This window comes from Xenopus laevis, chromosome 9_10S (assembly GCF_017654675.1).
Source record: "Xenopus laevis strain J_2021 chromosome 9_10S, Xenopus_laevis_v10.1, whole genome shotgun sequence".
Taxonomy (NCBI): domain Eukaryota; kingdom Metazoa; phylum Chordata; class Amphibia; order Anura; family Pipidae; genus Xenopus; species Xenopus laevis.
This window is the reverse complement of record NC_054388.1, coordinates 12,767,673-12,790,893: the sequence shown is the minus strand read 5'-3', so window position 1 is coordinate 12,790,893 and position 23,221 is coordinate 12,767,673. Positions and strand designations below refer to the sequence as shown.

Here is a 23,221-nt window from a genome sequence, read left to right as displayed (position 1 = left end):
GGAAGCCGTTTGGCAGCTGTCGCTCGTAGTAAAATACATTATATCTAACACGTCTTTATTTTCTTACCCAGGAAGGAAATCTTTGGCCGTCAGAAAGCACAGTGTCAGGAAACGGAATCATAGAGGTAAGAGGAAATGCATTCATCAACTCAGGCACAGAATTAAAGGGAAACACCACCCAAACAGTAATTCTCAGCAACTTCCCAATATCCTTCCATTCCTCATTCTCACTGGCTTTATAAGTTATGCGTAAATATCATTTCTATTGTCTGTCAGCGTCCGGCGTCTGGCTTCTTACTATATATCCTTCTGTGACATAACCCACAGATTAGACTTCGCTCAAAAGCAATTTATTGGCTAGAACTAAAGGGAAATGATGGGAAAGATAAAATCTGCAAGCAACGATTCTAAGCTAAAACCCCGCAACAGTAATATCAGTATCAAGTCATGTTATAATATTTTAGGGATGCACCGAATCCACTTTTTGGGATTTGGTCGAATCCTTTGTGAAAGATTCAGCCGCATACCAAACCCTAATTCTAATTTGCATATGCAAATTAGGGGCGGGAAAGGAAAAGGTGGGGAAAAATGTTTTGTGACAAAAAGTCACATGATTTCCCTTGCCGCACCTAATTTACATATGCAAATTCGGTTCAGCTATGCACAAGGATTCGACCGAATCCTGCTGAAAAAGGCCGAATCCTGGATTCAGTGCATCCCTATAATATTTATATTTGCAAATATTAAAAGGGTAAGGGTGACAGTAGGGTTTCGGGTGAAATAAGGGAAAATTATGGGACTATAATAATTGCCATCTTGGAAAACATGTTGGCTTGGCTGTGTTGGGCATGTTCATCGGGGTCTAAATACATTGTACTTTTTTGTTCTGGTTCCAGCAGCACATTTATACCCCTCGGCCAGCGGACAGGTTCAGCGTTCCATCTTTCCTGCAGAGAGATCGTTTCAATCGATTCCAGCCTACGTACCCCTACGTCCAGAATGAGATTGACCTTCCACCCACTATCTCCTTATCAGATGGTGAGGAGCCACCACCCTACCAAGGACCTTGTACCCTGCAACTCCGGGACCCTGAACAACAGATGGAACTTAACCGAGAATCTGTTCGGGCTCCGCCAAACAGAACCATTTTTGATAGTGACTTAATAGACAGCTCGGTGTATGGGGGGCCCTGCCCTCCAAGCAGCAACTCTGGTGTCAGTGCCACCTCCTACAGCAGCAACGGGAGAATGGAAGGACCCCCTCCAACCTATAACGAAGTCATAGGTCACTATTCCAGATCTTCGTTTTACCATTGCCAGCAGCCGAACCTCGCCACGCCATCCATATTGGAAAGCAACAGACTTCAACCTCAGAATCATGGCCTTGACAGCACAATTACAAGGAGCAAAGATAAAGACAAGCAAAAAGGGCAACCGTTTTAGAATAAAAAAATGTAAAAAAAAAAAAGGACGAACAAAAGAAATTTCAAAAAGACAATTAACACTCTGCACTTCTAACCGGTCCGTCCTGTTGTCGGAGAATCCTTCAACGTCAGAGAAGCTGATTGCCTTTCTCTACGACGGACGGGGCCGGACCATTAAAACTAGAAGATGAAAATCTTTAAGGAAGGAGTTTAATTTAAAAAAAAAAAATTAAAAAAAGCAACTTCCTTCCTTTTCCACTTCTTCCTGTATAAATATTTACATGTTATGTCTGGTTTTGAATGCACAAGGAGGAACAGCTTGGAATTTTTTTTTTTTTTAAGTTTTAATTAATTTTTTATTTCGTCCCGCTGCATCGTGAAATCGAATCCTACCCAGTTGCTTTTATATTATTATTATTATAAATGGTTTTTTTTTCTATGTTTCCAAGTTAAGCTGTGTATGAATGCTTTACCCGACACCTTCTCTATTTACATATCGTTATTTTTTTCTTAATATCCCATGAAATGTTAAGGAAAAAAAAAAAAAAAAACATTTGCACAAAACTGTTTGTTAAATATCTGCAATATAGAAATCTATATATAAATATATATGAAATACAAGAAGCGTATGCGTGGTAGGAAGTGTATTTTGTAATACAAGAGGCCTCTCGCTATGTTTTTTTTCTTTTGCTTTTCTGAAAAGCGAAAAGAGAATTTTTGTTTTGTTTGAGTGCCAATTCGGAAAGTGTGTTGTACGTTATGTAAAAAAAAAAAAAAAAAAAAAAGCAGGAGGAAAGAGTTATTTATATAAATGTTGAAAAGAATTTTGCACTATTTTTTGATATGAATATACCAGTGCTTGTGTTAGCAAAAAAAAAAAAAAGTCTACCACACTTAAAATGTAGAAACATTTTTTTTTAAAAAAAAAAACAACAATCCTTATTGTATCAAAAAGAAAAAACAGGATCCATTGGCAGCGCCGTTGTTAATGAATTTACTTTGTTACCGGGGGGGGAAATGCGTCTTGGTATTGTTCTGAAACGCATTTCCATGTATTTATTTCGTTGAAAGAATTGAAACTGTAGAAGGCTTCAGCTGTGACTGTGTAAGGGCTTGGAGTGGGTCCCACGGCATTCCACACTCATGAATACTCTTTGCATGTTTAAATGAAGATATAGATATGAAATCACAACGGCTTCATTGTAATGGAACTAGCGGCAGCATACAGAAAGAGGGGTATCAGGCACTCCGAAAAATTCCACAATTAAAAATATAATATTTATTGTAGATTCATTAAAAAAGAACAATATCTCCACTGGCCCTACACGTTTCGTGCCTCCAGGGATTAACAAAATCCCACAAAAAGCATAAAGAGGGGTATCGGGAAAAATTCCACAAGGGCCGCCAAGATTAAAGTTAAAAATATAATAATATTTATTGTAGATTCATTAAAAAAGGAACAATATCTCCATTCGCCCTATGCGTTTCGTGCCTCCAGGGATTAACAAAATCCCACAAAAAGCATAAAGAGCGGTATCGGGCTCTCCGAAAAATTTCACAAGGGCCGCCAAGATTAAAGTTAAAAATATAATAATATTTATTCTAGATTCATTAAAAAAGGAACAATATGTGCCACCACCAAGGCACTTAATCCCTGGGAGGCACCAAACGCGTAGGGCCAATGGAGATATTGTTCCTTTTTTTAATGAATCGACATTAAATATTATAATATTTTTAACTTTAATCTTGGCGGCCCTTGTGGAATTTTTCGGAGAGCCCGATACCCTTCTTAATGCATTTTGTGGGATTTTGTTAAGATGTGGGAGGCATGAAACGTGTAGGGCCAATGGAGATATTGTTCCTTTTTTAATGAATCTACATTAAATATTATTATATTTTTAACTTTATTCTTGGCGGCCCTTGTGGAATTTTTCAGGAAAGCCTGATACCCCTCTTAATGCATTCTGTGGGATTTTGTTAATCCCTGGGAGGCATGAAACGTGTAGGGCCAATGGAGATATTGTTCCTTTTTTAATGAATCTACATTAAATATTATTATATTTTTAACTTTAATCTTGGCGGCCCTTGTGGAATTTTTCGGTAAAGCCTGATACCCCTCTTAATGCATTCTGTGGGATTTTGTTAATCCCTGGGAGGCATGAAACGTGTAGGGCCAATGGAGATATTGTTCCTTTTTTAATGAATCTACATTAAATATTATTATATTTTTAACTTTAATCTTGGCGGCCCTTGTGGAATTTTTCGGTAAAGCCTGATACCCCTCTTAATGCATTCTGTGGGATTTTGTTAATCCCTGGGAGGCATGAAACGTGTAGGGCCAATGGAGATATTGTTCCTTTTTTAATGAATCTACATTAAATATTATTATATTTTTAACTTTAATCTTGGCGGCCCTTGTGGAATTTTTCGGTAAAGCCTGATACCCCTCTTAATGCATTCTGTGGGATTTTGTTAATCCCTGGGAGGCATGAAACGTGTAGGGCCAATGGAGATATTGTTCCTTTTTAAATGAATCTACATTAAATATTATTATATTTTTAACCTTAATCTTGGCGGCCCTTGCGGTTTACCATCGGGGATCAGTGGGCTCCCCTGGAAAGTATATTTCTGTGTCCCATCACGACCCCACAAATGCAATCCCTGTAGAGATGAGTAGTGGGTAGTGATTGGTAAATTTGTCCTGTGAAATTCACAAAAAAAAATTTGACGCCAGCGTCAATTCTGACGATAAAGTCAACGGGCGTCCGAATAATGTTGATGCGCGTCCAAAATTTTTGACCCGAAACGCGGAAATTCACCCCAAATTCGTGCCTGGCAAATTTATTCGCCCATCACTATGGGCATTATGGTAATTGTGAGGGAATCTTTTCAGGCCCATGGGTTCTGCTCATTCAGTTTTCAAAAATATGATCTTCAACATATTTCAGTGTGCTCTGTCCCCTCCACCAAAAAAAAATAAAACAGGTGGTTTAAACTTCTTAAAATAAAATTGCATCAATCAAATTAAAAAATTCAAGGCGCCTTAGGATCCAACGTTATTCTTTTCTGACTCCGTTCTCACTGTTCATCAGTTGTCATTCAGTACATTCCCTCCTAGACCAGGAAAAAAATAAGTGTTTGGCAAATATTCATAAATAAAAAAAAATGGTTAAATAAATTTCATTTTTCAAAAGACTTATTTCATATTGTTTGTTTCTTTTTGTTTTATTTTCTTTCCGTATATTTTTAAAAATGACTCTTTCAGCCTTTAACGGCTTCATGAGACAGGTATTCCTTTATAATATTACAGGTACGGGATCTACCATCCGGAAATCCATTATTGAGAGAGCCCTTAACTACAGAGTTGTATTTCAACAAACAATTCCTACTTTTTTTTTGGATTGATTTTAGATATTTTTGGAATAATTGTAATGGATTTTTATTTTGGGTTTAAATATTTGCTTAGTAGCCTCAAGCCACGTGGTTTGAAATTCTAAGACCCTTCATTTGGAAACCTTTCAAGTCCCAAGAATTTTGGATCGAAGATCCCATATCGCTATTATTCTTGCAACCCTTATAAGTAGATTTTTGCCCATTCACTTATCTACTGCAGACTGTGCAGGTTTGAAGAAAAATTAGAGAGGAAATTAGAAGGATTAGAAAATGTCGGTATCCCACAGCCATTACTTTTTTTCTAAAAATCTTATTTTATGGTTATGATGTCATTGGCCTTATGATGATGTTATGGCTGATCTCTAAGGCAGCTTCTACTAACTTAAGGGCAGAGACAGACGAGAAGATTCGGGAGATTAATCGCCCGGCAACAAATTGCCTCGTCTTTAGGCGACTGATCTCCGTGAACTGCCTCCCGCCGGCTAGAATCTAAATCGGCGGCGGGACGGCACTCGGAGCGCTTCATTTTCTGAAGTCGCCCGAAGTTTCCACATGAGGCAAAAAAAACTAATCGAGCCGAGTGTCATCCAACCGCCTTATTTGTCAGCGGGGAGGCAGTCGCACGAAGAAGAGGCAATTTGTCGCTGGGTGACTAAATCTCCCTGAATCTTCTCATCTGTCTCTGCACTCGGAGCGATTCGTTTTCCGAAGTCGCCCGAAGTTTCCTCGTGAGGCAAAAAAACGAAGCGCTCCTAGTGCCTTCCCGCCGGCAATTTAAATTCTTGCTGGCAGGGAGGCAGTTCGGGGAGATTAGTCGCCCGAAGAAGAGGCTATTTGTCTCCGGGCGACTAAATCTCTCTGAATCTTCTCGCCTGTCTCTGCCCTAAGAAGCAGAAGAGACTTATTTATTTTGAATTGGGCTCCTTTATCCCCCATCCAAAAAGTTTTCATGGTTTCCACTTATTGCACTTTAAGTCTCTGGAGCGAAAGGATGAGATTGTTGCAGTTGAAATATTGATCCGGCTACCTCGAAGTATGATGGAGATAAAATATTGGTGGTAAAGTCCTTACTAAGGCACAAACGACTGTTATATTGATCAGTCTAATCCACAAGTATTGAAACTGGCATAATGTAAAAAGTGTCTCCCGTTGTGCCAGCACCAATGATTAGAACCAAATCACCGCACTTTATATTTAGCACGGCAATTACCGCTTAGTGGCCTGGTTTGATACCCTGCCCTATCTTATATGTAATAGGGAGCCGTTGTGTAATATTGAATTACCCGTAAGTGCATTGTCAGGCAAGAATGATAGGAAAATGGCACATGCAGGAGAGCTTTCCAGGGGTTGGGGAAATACTGCTGACATTTTGGTGCCCTGTTTTACAATTTATTTTTTTTGGCGTTCAGTGGCAGGATTAGTGCAGACAATCAGAGAAGGGATGATACCCACTAACTACATGTTCCAGGCTTCAAATCAGCATGGATACCCTTCTACATTTTACCGTAACCTGTGTTAACCAATCACTTATTGGCTTTCATTAGTCTAAGAGCATTAGACCAATAAATGCTAACTGCTGATTGGTTAAAGGGATCCTGTCATCGGAAAACATGTTTTTTTCAAAACACATCAGTTAATAGTGCTACTCCAGCAGAATTCTGCACTGAAATCCATTTCTCAAAAGAGCAAACAGATTTTTTTATATTCAATTTTGAAATCTGACATGAGGCTAGACATATTGTCAATTTCCCAGCTGCCCCTGGTCATGTGACTTGTGCCTGCACTTTAGGAGAGAAATGCTTTCTGGCAGGCTGCTGTTTTTCCTTCTCAATGTAACTGAATGTGTCTCAGTGGGACATGGGTTTTTACTATTGAGTGTTGTTCTTAGATCTACCAGGCAGCTGTTATCTTGTGTTAGGGAGCTGCTATCTGGTTACCTTCCCATTGTTCTTTTGTTTGGCTGCTGGGGGGAAAGGGAGGGGGTGATATCACTCCAACTTGCAGTACAGCAGTAAAGAGTGATTGAAGTTTATCAGAGCACAAGTCACATGACTTGGGGCAGCTGGGAAATTGACAAAATGTCTAGCCCCATGTCAGATTTCAAAATTGAATATAAAAAAATCTGTTTGCTCTTTTGAGAAATGGATTTCAGTGCAGAATTCTGCTGGAGCAGCACTATTAACTGATTCATTTAAGATACCTGAGTTGGGAAGACTTTGTCCTGTTTCTCTGTAACCTTGCTAATTAAACTCAACTCATTTGGTTTCCTTCTTCAGTGACATTCTAATCCTATGTGCAGGATGATATGGCAACACTTTCTGCCCGTACCCACTGGAGTTCTTGTCTTGTAGCCTGAGCCATTCCCAGCTGTTTGACTTGTGTGGAGGGCAATTTCATTTGTGTTTTGTCAGTTGAGTGCCTTATCAATCGCCTGTAGTGTTGGGATAAGGAGACAAAGCTTGTGTTGCACTTGGGCACAGAGACAATGACTTTAGGTGGGTGACATTGGTCTCAATACATTTGTGGGGGAAATACAGATGGAGTATCCTGATAGACAAATAGGAGGTAAGGGCTAGTGATGAGCGAATCTGTCACATTTCGTTTCGTGGAAAAATTTGCAAAATAATTCACAAAACAGCCAAAGTTTGCGAACTGCATTGAAGTCAAAAGGCATTTTTACGCACAACAATTTTTCTCACGCCAAATGCATAAAAGTCAATGGGTATTTTTCTTATGGCGACTTTTTTTGTCCTTATACAGTAAAGTCAATGGGCATATTTTTCTTATGGCGACTTTTTTTGTCCGAAAGCAGTAAAGTCAAGGGCGTTTTTTCTTATGGTGACTTTTTTCTTCAAATGCATTAGGGTCAGGGCACACACTCAGATTCGGGAAGATTAGTCATCCGGCGACAAATCTCCTCTTCTTCGGGGCGACTAATCTCCCTGAACTGCCTCCCGCTGGCTAGAATGTAAATTGTTTTCCGAAGTTGCGTCATGAGGAAACTTCAGACAACTTCGGAAAACAAAGTGCTCTGAGTGCCGTCCAAGTTTTTTCTTATGGTGACTTTTTTCTCCAAATGCATTAAAGTCAAAGAATTTTCACCAGTTTCATGAAAAAAATTTTCACATGGGAAAATTTTGAATTTCGCCACAAATCCATGGCCGGCAAATAAATTCGCTCATCACTAGTAAGGGCTGAACTACATGGGATTATTTAATTCGATTTTGTGTGTCAGATTTTATCTGTAACCTGTAGTTTGGCCCTAACGTACATAAGGTTGCATACCGTAATTTGTGGGGCCCATCAAGCAGCAGATACTGTATATTCACTAGGAACCATATTGTAGTCCTTAAGTGGATCTCCTTCCTGGAAAGGTGTTGTGGTGGTGTCAGTGGTGGTGACGACTGATATGCTGATATTGTTTATCGGATGCTGGGATTTGTAGTTTAATACCAGTTGGATTGTAAGTAAAGTGGACCAGTGGGAAGAGGCTATTGTTTCTCAGAGCTTGGCCACTACTAAGAGCAGTTGTGCTTGCCACCTCCCATGATGCCTGTGTTTGCCAAGCAATATACCTATATAAATACTGTACATACAAGCTCTTGTGGTTCTTAAATGCATCCAATCCTCCTCACTTGTATCACTGTGCCTCACTGTGATTGGTGCTTCTTTCTCAAAGCATTGGGCTGTTTGCACCTGTCGGCTAGTAAAGGGGGGATTTTTTGCAGATGACCCCCAGTGGTGCGATTTTAATATAAAATTTATTTATTTGAGCCAAAAACTCATAATCCCCCCCCCCCCAAAAAAATGAGTCTTGATGCTTTCCGAGCATGCTCTAAAAATAAATGTGCGGCTCTACTCCGAATTAGCTTTCCTTTAGGGCCACGAACAAGTTCCCCTTTAAAACGACTTTGCATATAATCTATTCTCTCTGTTCTACCTCGCTGCAAAGTTCAATGAATATCGGGGTCAGTGATGTAGCGCTGTATTGTGAGCTTTGATTATTGGCGTTAATGTTTTATATATATATATATATATATATATATATATATATATATATATATATATATATATATATATACACACACACAGTATTGTCTGCTCATATCTTTTCCTCTCAGTTTCTCATTATAACCGCATCCTGGTTGATATCGTTATTGACCCTAGAAACCGACTTAGATTCCAAAACGGAGAGCCAAAAACGAACGAACTGTAAACTGTGTTATTTATCAGGATCATTGCACTTTTTATTTTATTGGATTTTATGGTCACTAAAAAGATGGGCCATTTCACGCGAAACGGAAAATTTGCAAAACGACGCCAGCGTTCGTTTTTTTGGACGCCGGTACACATTCAACGGGGAAAATGCACCGGCATCCAAAATAACGGACGCCAGCGAATTTATTCTCCTGCGGATAAATTTCGCCCATCACTAATGGTCACATCTTAAGCATCTCATTGGCTGCTGTCGGAAACTAAAACTGCTGGACCCTTGCATTTTTTTTAATACGATACAAAATACGATTTATGTAGGAGAAGCATGGGTTTTGGGTACTATTCCTATAAAAGCTGGTCATAATTGTAAATGTGAAGTCACAGGGGCAGATTTATTACAATATTTCAAGATATTTTCAATGGAAAAAAAGGCAAGCTTTTATATAAGTCAGCGGGAGGCGTATCTTCAATATTCAAGCTAACTGTCAATACAGGTAGGGGATCCGTTATCCGGATAACGGCAAGGTCATCTCCCATAGACTCCATTTTATCCAAATGTTTAAAAATGATTTCCTTTTTCTCTGTAATAATAAGTGATCCCAACTAAAATATAATTAATCCTTATTGGAGGCAAAACCAGCCTATTGGGTTTATTTAATGTTTACATGATTTTCTAGTAGACTTAGGGGCAGATTTATCAAGGGTCGAATTTCGAAGTGTAAAATACTTCGAAATTCGACCATCGAATTAAAATACTTCGAGTTCTTCAAGATTTAATCAGCATTCAAATTCAAGACTTCAGCAAAAATCGAGAATTGAGATTTGAGTACGTAAAGCGCAAACATTTTTATAAGAATCTTCATCTAAAAGCTGGTGAGTTCATATAGAAAGTAATGTAAGCTATTTTTCAACTTGGGGTTTTGAGAATAATTCAAAATTTGGCAGACATTAAGGGGCAGATTTATCAAGGGTCGAATTTCGAAGTAAATACTTCGACATTCGACCATCGAATGGCTTTACTTCGACTTTGAATATTGAAGTCGAAGTTTTTTTCACCGAATTTGACCGTTTTGCGGTCGAAGAAAAATTGTTCGATCGAACGATGAAATCCTTTGAATTGAAGGATTTCCATCCATCGATCAACGATTTTTCTTCGACTTCAAAAAACTGAAGAGCAGAAAACTGCTCTAGAAAGTCTCCATAGGCTAACATAGCACTTTGGCAGGTTTAATTTGGCGAAGTATTGAAGTCAAAGTTTTTTTTAAAGAGATTTTACTTTGAATCGAAGTCGTAGTATCCAAAAAATTACTTTTTTTTTACTTCGAAAATTCCCTCGAATTCACTTCGACCCTTGATAAATCTGCCCCTAAAAATGATAGTTAAAGTGTGATTTCATTGAATTCATGTTTCTAAGCAATTGGGTTTTTTGCATTTTGAGTTGTTTCATACATAGGAGCACTTTTTCTTTTCAGATTTTAGAGTTTATTCAAATTGAAAATTTAAATTTTGATAAATCTGCCTCCAAGACACTTTTCTGAAATTGTCAGATCTGTAAATTGATTTTGGGATTAATCCCTTGGAAAGATTAACCTTTTCTCTTATTTTAGTCTCCCGCACATGGCCATGACTTGGAGTACCTCTATAAGTCATTAAAATGTTGATTGATGCACAAGAAATTGTTCCAAAAGAATGAAATGCCTTTTTTTCTAATGGAATTCCACTTTAGCATTGGTAAAGACCATATTCCTTTCCCTAGCGGATCATTGGGGGAGTAAATATTAATTTTCCTTACTTTCTTTTGCCTCCAAAACCTTCAATGGACGTACCTTTTAAAAAAGAAAACAAACAAAAACTTTTGATTTTGACTTTTGATTTTTTTAAAAATTGCGAAAAAATTTAAAATTGCACTAGACTTTGGATAAAACGATATTTAAAATGTGCAATTAAAGGAACGGTCTGTGTTGGAGATTCTTAATGGTTTCTGCACATTCTTAAGGACACTAGAACATGTTCCCCAGGTCAAACTGTATAATAATGGGCAATTATTCTGAATATTTCTGTATGCTTTTTCCAAAGCAACCTCTGCTTCAACTATTGCTGTAAAAGTTTAGCTCTTCAAAGGTTTCTTCTCTTTCTTTCCAGAAACTTCCGTGGAATATATATATATATCGGTATGAAGTATGTACTATAGAGATCTTAAAGGGCATATAAAGTCTAAAATAGAATTAGGCTAGAAATGCTGTATTTTGTATACTAAACATAAACATGAACTTACTGCACCACAAGCCTAATCAAACAAATAATTTATGCTTTCAAAGTTGGCCACAGGGGGTCACCATCTTGTAACTTTGTTAAACATCTTTGCAAGACTAAGACTGTGCACATTCTCAGTGTGGTCTGCGCTGCTTAGGGATCGTCATAAACAAAGCTGCCTGAGTTCCGCATGGCTGGGAAGTAAGGTGGGGCTCCCCCTGCTGTTCATAAGTATGATTGTTTCCCTGCAGAGCAGTTAGGGACCATCTGACAATTCCTATCCACAGCAGTAAATGAAGGGAGAATTTCACGGCATACAGTCAGGTTTCTTATAAAAACGGTACACATTTTTTAATAAAAGTATATTGGAGATAGGTTTCTTTTTCATTAAAGAAAGTAAAAATGGGATTTTATTTTTTTGCCTTTACATGCCCTTTAAATCACATTCTGTTTCAGTTGACTTATATCAAATATTTACAGCACATTCAATGCAGTACTTAGAATTTTTCTCAAGACGTTTTTATGCGTTCTATTGTGTATGCACATGCTACTTGGATGGCAATTTTGTTTACCATGTATTAATGGTTTATACTTTAGAAAAAAAAAGCTGCAATACTTATATATGGAATTTAAACCGATTTTATGGCATAACTTTTTTGCCGCTTCATTTTTTCCCAAATGAGTAAGGATTCTATAAAATAGGATGCAGTTATGGAAGATTTCTGTGGTTGCAATGCATAGCAATTACACAAAAAATGAGCTTTATAATTACATCCTTTATTGAACACCACTTTTTACAAGTTTTTTTCCATAAATTATTTTATAACCATGCCCCAAAAAGTTAGTTATCCCCATGTGTGCCTGGCTGCCGTATTACATTGCATAAATGAAAGTTGGTGTTCATTTTAATATTAAGGCAAGAATAATTTAAATATTTCTGAAAATGTAAAAAAAAAAATTTGAACCCTGCCCCTAATTGCCTAATTAGCATACTGCATGCTAAAAAGTTTCTTTTTTCTTTTACTTCTATTTATATCCAGAGAGATATTGCAGCTTTTCATTCAAAAAAATGATAAAAGCATTCCACTGAATAACTGCAATGATTTAAGAAGTATTGGGGATACTGCCTTGTACAGGGTTTGGACCTATTATCCGGAATCATCGGGATCTGGGGCTTTCCGGATAACGGGTCTTTCCGTAATTTGGATCTTCATACCTTAAGACTAAATCATGTAAACATTAAATAAACCCAATAGGCTGGTTTTATTTCCAATAAGGATTAATTATGTCTTAGATGGGATCAAGTACAAGCTACTGTTTTCTTACTACAGAGTAAAAGGAAATCATTTTTAAAATCTTGGATTATTTTATTATAATGGAGTCTATGGGAGATGGCCTTTCCGTAATTCGGAACTTTCTGGATAACTGGTTTCCGGATAACGGATCCCATACCTGTACTGCTTTCGGGTCCAAGGGAGGTCCGTTGTGTTATATAATGTATTCTCTCTCTTTCTCACTGTCATCTAAAGGGTTCAATAAATGATACCGCTCAGTGGCTTCGAAATTTTAGTTGTTGGCGCTAAAGACACGGAACTGTTATATTTGACTTTACAGTCATAAGCACAGATTCTTGTTGGGTTCACTGTTCATTTTATGTTTTTTTGTTTTAATTTTTCTCTATGAAACTGTGGTCAGATTGCAGAGATCACAATAAAACAAGTTATTTCAACCTCAGAATATTTCCAGTGTCTTTTTTTTGTTTTTTTTGGATTACTTTTCAGAACAATGAATTAGACTGTTTGGTGACATGGTGAATGGAGAAGAAAGTTTATCCAAATTTCCATCCAAAAGCCTGTGAATTTTTTTTTCAAACCAAATTGATTTAAATTTGTCAGGGGCAGATTTATCAAGGGTCGAAGTGAATTCGAGGGAATTTTCGAAATAAAAAAATGTGAAATTCAAAGTAATTTTCGGATACTTCGACCATCGAATAGGATACTATGATTTCGAATTTGATTCGAAGTAAAAAATAGTTTGAATATTCGACCATTCGATAATCGATGTACTGTCTCTTTAAAAAAACTTTGACTTCAATACTTTGCCGAATTAAACCTACCGAAGTGCTATGTTAGCCTACGGGGACCTTCTACAGCATTTTTCTAAGTTTTTGAAGTCGAAGTAAAAATCGTTCGATTGTACGATAAAAACGTTCGATTCGAAGGATTTAATCGTTCGATCGTTCGATTTTACATTGACCGCAGAATAGCCAAATTCGAATTCAAAGTATTTTAATTCGATGGTCGAATTTCGAAGTATTTTTAACTTCGAAATTCGACCCTTGATAAATCTGCCCCTAAATATTAGAAAAGTGAAAAGGCCTTTTTCTGTGAAATAAATCTTTAATCAATGGCTGGATAGGGAAATTTAACCTAAAATTGTTTTTTTCCCATTTAATTAACTCCCTATGCCACAGATTCAAATCAGTGAGAGACTGTTGCTTTATGGTTTATAAACGCATGGGCGAGATTCATTTGAGGAGAAACAACTATTCTCCTAATTCAGTAAGAGTTTTTCCCATGGACCATGAGATAAGTTTTTTATCATTGAATTGCCTATGGGAAAGTGTTGAATTTAATTTAGTGATAAGCTTCCCACATCAAATTTAAATCTGGCCCTATGTTTATTCAAATTCAAAAGACCATTTTATGTGTTTTTATACATGTGTGTTACATAGCTGAAAAAATTACAAATGATATTTGTAGACAGATGATAGACAAATGAACAAATCCAAATTAAATCCAAATTTTTCTCATTATTTTATTAAAACAACTTTGGCCAAACTCTCATCTACAGTTTTACCTTATTTATCAATAAATTAACAAGAAAAAAATAATAAGAAATGTGGGAAAAGATTCGATAAAATAGATTAAATTTAAAGGTACCATTTTTCCGTATTTGATGCCTGAAAACTGATTTTTTTTTTCGGATTATCGTCTGAAATACCACAAATTATTCGGATTATTGTCTGACTCCCAGCTGTGATCATTATAACTTCCAATTGTAAAAGGGACATCTGCCAATGACTTCTACATGGAATATTTTTTCCATATAATAAATCTTTTTTTCCACAAAAAAAACTCTGACCAGAAAATTTGTACTTTAGTAAAAAATAATAATCCCCTAACTGTCTTTGGCTAAAGTCACAGCAGGTGAAACCATTCATGGTGCCTCCAATACACCTGACAAAATGAATACCGTGGGACAATAGGACATGATGGAACCAGTAAAAGAATACAGAGATGGAAGGTCAAGATGGAGACAGAAGGACAAGGTGGGTACAGTACAAAAATATACCAACAGTAGATCAAGAAGAAGACAGTAGACAAAGATGGAGGCAGAAGAGCAAGAGAGCAACTGTAGGGCAAGATGAAGACAGTAGACAAAGATGGAGGCAGAAGATCAAGAGAGTATCTGTAGGGCAGGGAGAAGACAGTAGACAAAGATGGAGGCAGAAGATCAAGAGAGCAACTATAGGGCAAGATGAAGACAGTAGACAAAGATGGAGGCAGAAGATCAAGAGAGCAACCGCAGGGCAAGATGAAGACAGTAGACAAAAATGGAGACAGTAGGATAAGGTAGAGACAGTAGGACGAGAGCAACAGTAGGCCAAGATGAAAACAGCAGAGCAAGATGTTTACAGTAGTAAATGTTGAAGACGGTAAGACAAATATGGAGAAAACGGGACAAAATGATGACAGCAGGGTAAGGTGGAGACAGTAGACAAGAAAGTAGAGCAAGATGTAGACAGTAGGGCATAATAACAACAGTTGGACAAGATGGCAAAAGTAACATTCTACAGTATATTTTTGTGGCTCAACCTTCAATTCTTCAGTTGTTGCTCAACTACAATTCGCAGTACCAATGAATGGGCAAAGGGAGCTGGAAGTTATAGCCCAACAGAAGCTTAAGGGTCACATTTGAAAGGAAAACGATACCCCCAAAATGAATACTTGAGCAACAGATAACTTACATCAAATTAAGTGGCATATTAAAGGATCATTTGTGATGGTCTGTGTGCTGCCTCATACATCACCTGACCAGACATCCTGCAGCTCTTACTGTAACAGGAAGAAGTGTTGAAGCAAAAGACAGAACTCTGTCTGTTAATTGGCTCATGTGACCTAACAAGCATAGTTTGTTTGGTACGTTTGTGTGCACCGTGAATCATACGATCCCAGGAGGCGGCCCTTATTTTTCAAAATGGTCGTTTCCTACTAAAAAAGAATATTAATATGAAAATGGTTTATTTACATGAAGCAGGGTTTACCATATGGGCTGTTTTATGCAATATCTTTTTATAGAGACCTACATTGTTTGAGGGGTATAGTTTTCCTTACTGTACATACAAGACCCCATAATCTCGTAATATTTTTGAAGGGTACAGAACTGAGATATTAATACTCATTGTCCCTTTTTTTTGCACAAGCATTTAGCAAACCAACCTTCCCACACCTCATTTCACTTCTCCTTCTTCGTCTGCAAAGCAGCAATTTGCTCTCCACGCAGAAGTGACAAGCGTTTAACACGTGACACGCTGGAATGGCATCGCAGACAAAACACATCTATTTAGGGCTCGGCAGGTCAAAGGAGCCGCTGTGCAGGTAATTTAGGTGTCAGGTTCTCCCTCGATCTCATGCGTTTCTTACTAAATGTAAACATTTCATGGGTAAGGCTGGGATATGCCATTAGGGATTAAAGGGCAAGTCAACCCGAATGATGATAAAAAGAAGAAAATAATATTTTTTGCATAATGTGTTTTTCCCCCACACCTCATTATTGGCAGTGCTGCAAAACACAGGGGAAGCCAAGTTCCTTGTGAGAGCGACAAGTCACCTTTACATAAACACAGGGTCGGACTGGGCCGGCGGGACACCGGGAAAAACTCTGGGGGCCCCGGCTCTTTTGCGCCCAACTCCCTGACCTTCTCTCTGCACTGACGCTTACCTCCGTCTCTGATGCCAGTTCTCTTCCGATTCGCAGGATGGGCACGGCTAAAGGGGGTCCTGAAGGGGGATGGGAGAGTTGTAGGGACCTGAAATGAGTCAGTAAATCTAGGGGAGAGTTGTAGGGACCTGGTTAATCCACATTTTCTCTTTAGTTTGAGCATGTGTGATATATATATATATATATATATATATATATATATATATATATATGTGTAACAACGGAATAAAAAGTCAAACTGCCAGCGAGGGGAGGGGGGCTCATTCTATTTTATTCTGTGTTTGATACAATCAACCTCTGGGAAAAGGCGAAAAGTTTGACTGGTACTGCAAGGTCTTGCTGAATAATTTAGCTGCACCCGGGAATGACTGTGCAGGTTGTGTGAGATCTGTAATTACTCTGCCAGCCTGCCAAAAAAGGAGGAACATTTTCGTTGTCATAGAGACTCATTCCTGGCCTCTCTATCAATGTAGGGGTTACAGATCTCTGCTGTAACTGCTAATCAGTCTGCAGGGCAAACTAACCATTCACATATGCACATAATGTAACTGTATAATATATAGGCACAGATATACCCCCATCTTTCCTCCAACCACTGTCACAGTGTAACCCCCATACCATATATGCACATAATGTAACTGTATAATATATAGGCACAGATATACCCCCATCTTTCCCCAACCACTGTCACAGTGTAACCCCCATATCATATATGCACATAATGTAACTGTATAATATATAGGCACAGATATACCCCCATCTTTCCTCCAACCACTGTCACAGTGTAACCCCCATATCATATATGCACATAATGTAACTGTATAATATATAGGCACAGATATACCCCCATCTTTCCCCAACCACTGTCACAGTGTAACCCCCATATCATATATGCACATAATGTAACTGTATAATATATAGGCACAGATATACCCCCATCTTTCCTCCAACCACTGTCACAGTGTAACCCCCATATCATATATGCACATAATGTAACTGTATAATATATAGGCACAGATATACCCCCATCTTTCCTCCAACCACTGTCACAGTGTAACCCCCATATCATATATGCACATAATGTAACTGTATAATATTTAGGCACAGATATACCCCCAGTCGTTTAAAATAATATTTTTTATGACAATGGCAGTGTGAAACAGAGCTGCCGCTCCCTAGGTACTGTACTTTCCAGCCATATATATATATATATTGGTATAAATGCGTCCGCAAGCAGCCCAGGTGCGTCCCAGAAGGTGACTGTGGTTCTGTGCCAGACGTTTAGTTAAATCATTTTTGGGGGGCTTGGCTGCTGCTTTGCATGATATCTCACTGTGCTGAGGTCAACTGATGTTACTTCTTAAGCTTCTGATGATGACAGCTTTCTGGAACAGCCCACCGGAACCACAGTCGCTTCCTGCAGCTGCATCCCTCACCACTGCCAAGCTCAGACAATAACTGCGTCCGAGTGCCAAAGGACTCCAAATGCTCAGAGACCTGCCGAAGATTTCCCTGATTGCCTTAGCAACTGCCCTTAACTCCGTCCCTGCCATAGTCATGAAACATTCAAGGAGAGAATATCACTACCATTAAAGGGTAAATGTACCTTTAAAAAGTATACCATCGTACTATACTGTCTAAGGGAAACAATATGGCACCTCCTTCCCATATGTATAAATACAAATATACAGAGAAGGAATGTTCTGGGCACACAATAAGCTATACCCTCATACTGTACTGTCTAAGGGAAACAATATGGCACCTCCTTCCCATATGTATAAATACAAATATACAGAGAAGGAATGTTCTGGGCACACAATAAGCTATACCCTCATACTGTACTGTCTAAGGGAAACAATATGGCACCTCCTTCCCATATGTATAAATACAAATATACAGAGAAGGAATGTTCTGGGCACACAATAAGCTATACCCTCATACTGTACTGTCTAAGGGAAACAATATGGCACCTCCTTCCCATATGTATAAATACAAATATACAGAGAAGGAATGTTCTGGGCACAATAAGTTAAATGCTCATACTGTACTGAAAATACATAAAAAAGTTATACAAGGACCAATAGCTATATAAAACGAAGACAGGTAAAACAACTGTATTTTGGTGTTTGGCCCCAGTTTATATTCTAGGTAGGTGGGCTAGAGGACCAGAACTGTGTGTTTGCTTCCAGAGGTTGTTGCACATAATATGTAAGTGCATTTTTTAGTCTTTTTATTTAAAGATTTGCTTCCAGATGGATTTATATGTAAGACTCTCAGCAGATGCCACTCTGTGCAAAGTGTTCCAGAGTCAAAAATGTATGTGAATCTAGAGAACGACACCGGGCAGTAACCATTAGTCTCCTCTCCTGACACTTATATAAGTGGCAGGAGGTAGAGCTCAGAAGCTCGACCCTCAGTTTTCTATCAGTTTTCTATCAGCAAGTGATGAGTGGTAGAGGGGCCCCTGACTGTGCCCTACATAAAGTAGAACTATTTCAGACTGGCTGCTCTAAAGCCTCAAAGCTGTTACAATCTCATTCCCTTCCCCTTTTAGATTGTAAGCTCTTTTGCACAGGGCTTTCCTCACTGTTTGTACTGTACTGGTCGTTATGTATGCAACTCTTCTATGTACGTAATTCATGTAATTTCTTTGCATAAGCACATTTATTTTACAGCGTGCGCAATATGTTGGTGCTCTAATAATACATGTTAATAATAATAATAATAATCATCCCCAGTTGACCACATACCCCTTTAACATATGACAGTGTCTTTATATGAGCTCTGTGTACTGTGTATATTTATTGTCTGACTTGTCCTCCCTGTGTGTTCTTATATTTATTTTGTTTCTTGATGGTCAGCAGGCCGCGGATTGTGGATAAGGTACTTGCGCATCGGGTAGCAGGTAAGTATGGGGGTCGCGGGTCGGGTTTAACAAATTGGTTCCGCGCAGGACTCTAGCTCATGGCATACACAGTATATTACAGCTGGGGATGAAGATGCCCCTGTCACCTACTATTGACTTGAGCAGGAACTGCCTGACATTGCTGTACACATAAATATGAAATAAGATATATATATAAAATTCCCCTGCCCTTATAGCAAGACAGCAGCTTGCAGTATAACCCTATGGGCAGTATGATCCCTTCTGCCTTAGGTTTTATCCCCACGCTACAAACAAACCAGGCTTCAGCTGCCATCAAGATCTTATAACTGTTGGATAAACAAACACCCACCCATTCAGTCCTGTGTTTATTGCTTTCAATAGATCTCCCTTTGGCCTATAGCCTGCCTAGCATAACTAACAAGCTGTTCAGACTTCTATCGCTCTGTAAAATAACTGTAGGTGGGAAGCGAAGGAAAGTAATCTCAAATGACTCCTGTTGCAGAGGAGTAATAAATAAGAACCCTTCAACAAATCGAACCCTGCGCTGACAAACCAGCAAGGAATATGACCAATGAATACATAAATAAGATTATCAAGCCTTTTTTTTAATTACTTGGCTAAATATGAAACATGGCAAAACATCGAACTGAGCTGTACTGTCTGATCAGGGTTCAAAGCTGTTTCATAGAATTTGCTACATAACATCAACATATTCGACAGACAATGAGAGGCACTGTGAGTCTAAGGGGAAAGGCCAGGAAATTCATAGTAATGTCCTGTATAAAAGAGAGAGAAAAATACAAAGCTGTCACTATGTAAAGACTGGCGTCAATGCAGTTCAGTAGCGAGTGGCCAGAGCACAGAGGGAACGTAGCAACACAATAACAGAAAAGGTTGCATTATACTTTTTTGTTTCCATCTGTCTGCAATTGCACACAACTTTTCCAGGTTGTTTAAGGACAATGTTCCCTTGCTGCGCTCCTCCTCTGGGCCACTAGAGGGCTCTTGACGGCAAGTTCAGAAAGGTTTTCGGCCAACTCTCTGACTTCCCAAAAATATAGGCTGTGACGCTAAATGTGACCACAAGAGGGAGACAGACGTTTCTTCCCATTTAGTCTGTAGACACACTGATTTTAATTCTATTACTTCTGCAAAGATGAAAGTGTTTTTGTTCTCACCTTTGTCTTCATGTAAATTAGCAAGAGAAAGAGAGAAACAGGGAGGGTGCTGAATCTTAGGCACACGCAAGAGTTCTTCATTTCCCCTTTTCATCCATTTCTATTGAGTAAAGTTACAACAAAGGTTAATATTATACCAATGGAACAACCAGTGGCGGAACTACCAGGGGAGCAGGGGGTGTGAGTGGGCCAGGGCCCGCACCCCCTCAGGGCCCCCTGGCAGCTTTCGCGCCACTGAAATCCGGGCCGAAAATCAAGTACGGAGGTGGGCCGTTTACGCATCCCGCACCAGGGCCCGTCCCCTCTAGTTATGTTACTGGGAACAACGACTAATCCAGTTGGTTACTGCAGGCTGCATTGGTTGCAGCCTGGACTGGCAATCTGTGGGTTCTGGCAAATGCCAGAGCGGCTGCTATAAGGTCCCATAGAAAGTCAGTATTTAGTGGGCTGATGGAGGCTGTTTGGGCCTCTATGTGGGCTGATTGGGCCTCTGTGTTCCTGAAATGCCAGGGCCTATTTTAATTCTCAGTCAGGACCTGATTGGTTGATATCCGTGCTGCCATGCTGGATTCTAGCTGCCTATTAGCCAATTAGTATGTATTTTTGAAGGATAGGCCGCAGCCATAATGTCTAGTTCCAATGTAGCTGATTCCGACTGGCATGCACATTAGGCACCGTATAATCGGCAGCTAATGAGAAATGCTAGCTCATTTATCAACACTAGGCAAATTGGCCCATGGGCAGTTACCCATAGCAACCAATCAGTGAATAGCTTTTTAAAGAAAGCTGCCAGTAGAACAATGAATGCAGCAATTTGATTGGTTCCATGTGTTACTGCCCAGTGTTGATAAATGACCCACTGTATCTGCATAGCTGTGTCTATAACTACTGTTATTCCTGCCGGGGTTCACAACATTAATTAGATGTTTGCAGAAGGGCAGTGAAATGGAAACCATATACCTGGCTCCTCTCACAGGCCCAATTTGCAGCAGTAGTGTGGCATACACAAAATACAGGGTATCCCTAAATGCCCATAGGTGTCCCTTCCTAAGGGTTAAAGTGCACACCTCTGATTCTCCTACCTGTTAATTGCAAGCACCCATTAAATAATTTTGTTTTCCCCCTGACCTGTCCAAGGGCCCTTAGTAAGCAGCACCGTGGCCTAGATATTGTCTTTCCTACGTAGGATTGGGAGGTTCTGAACAGTTTCTGCTGTCATTGGTTGAGCTCCTACCCAGAGACCCACAGGAAACCAATTCCTGATATTACTGTTTGAAACATGCCCCCTATATTAGTTCCAGTTGCTACCCATGTCAGCCATGAATACCAGGGATACATTTGGGGCACATATTCCATCCTGTAACTTGTGATTTATAAAGACTGCAGCTTTAAAAACATCTAAAACCCAAATCCAAAATGCACCGATTGTCTGAAACGTTCTCCCTTTTATGGCACCCCTTTCTGGACACATACCATTCCTCCCAACTGTCCCGTTTTTCACAGGACAGTCCCAATTTTGATAGCTCAGCCGCCAGTCCCGGATTGTTACTGAAATGTTCCGACTTTCTCTTTGATCTCTGCACTGAAGGGACAGAAAAAGATACAACGTTTCTAACTTAATTGACAAACAGCCCAGAATACGTGGTAGGTGCACTTAGTCACATGACTGAGGGCAGCTGGGAAACTGACAATATATCTAGCCCCATGTCAGATTTCAAAATTAAAATACTTTTGTAACAGTTTAAGCTAAGCAAAGAAACAATTGTAACAATTTAAGATAAGCAGGTCTGTTTAGAAAACTGTAACTTGCAGCTTAAAGGGCAATTCACCTTCATTGGCAAAATTCTAATAACACATAAAAAAAACACAGAAATATGTTCAAACTTTCATAACCTGCCAAATTTTGTAAAATGAACATTTTTGGTAATTGGGGGGATGGGCACAAAGTGGGCGTGGTCAAATAATTTTTGTCCCTCTTTCTATTTCCAAAATGTTGGGAGGTATAAAACGCCCCAGAGCATGTGCAGGTCCAAATGCACAGAATGAGGGTTCAGCAGAAAGAATATACATGAAACCAGGGGTATACACACTTCGTATACAGCAGCCCTATGGCAAGCGTTAAAGCTATAGCGTCTGCTTTATATCGTAATTTCCTTCTAAGAGCTTATGATAGTGGCTAATCAGCCTGCTGTACTGACTCCTGTAATTACTGTAAAGACCCAGGAGATGATCTGGCTCTGTATTTACCAGTACAATAAGGATCAAGATGTCAGATAGTTTGCCTTCTTCCCCAGCCAGTCCAACCTCATTGATTTCTTACACAGACAATCAGCTACCGGCATATTCAAGGCCAACTTCAGGGCAGAGGAAAAATAAAAGCACAAAGAATCCATTATAGCAACAATCTTTAGATCTTTTTAGCAAGTACGTTAGGGATGTGGCTCTCCATAAAAGGAACCAATCTATGTCTAACAAGGTATACAACAACTGTTAGGGAGGGGATGCAGAATGACAGATAGCATGTCTTATCTGCTGCACTCAATAGGCCAGTTCACTATAAGCCATGCCACAAAATGGAAGAATATTTAACGATCGATTGATAATAAAGATGATCTCATTACAATAACCAAGTGCTAGGAAACTGGAAACATGAACATGTCTGCGCCCAGTCTGGTATTTAAACACAATGTACCAACTCTTCCATCAGTTTGTTTGTTTTTTTTGTAGCTCAACTAGTTCTATAGCAAAACCGCTTTTGACTTTACAGAGAAAGATATCTACTTATTCCTAAAACACAATGGGCCAATTGAAAGCCATCTACATTGCACGTGGTGTAAATAGCGATGGGCGAATTTGTTTGCCAGGCGC

At 39.0% G+C, this 23,221-nt stretch overlaps 1 protein-coding gene across 3 annotated transcripts in view; it reads left to right on the top strand.

The window, feature by feature from the left end:
• Positions 1–4,618, top strand: part of pmepa1.S (prostate transmembrane protein, androgen induced 1 S homeolog) — a 50,668-nt gene extending 46,050 nt beyond the window's left edge. For 2 of the 3 annotated variants that reach the window (XM_018238207.2, XM_018238206.2), the window contains 2 exons: positions 72–125; positions 897–4,618. In XM_018238207.2, the coding sequence (XP_018093696.1) occupies positions 72–125; positions 897–1,442 (600 nt within the window). In that variant the 3' untranslated portion in view covers positions 1,443–4,618. The remainder of the gene's footprint in view (positions 1–71; positions 126–896) is intronic. The other variant, XM_018238209.2, reaches the window with a different exon arrangement.
• The last annotated feature ends 18,603 nt before the right edge of the window (positions 4,619–23,221 follow it).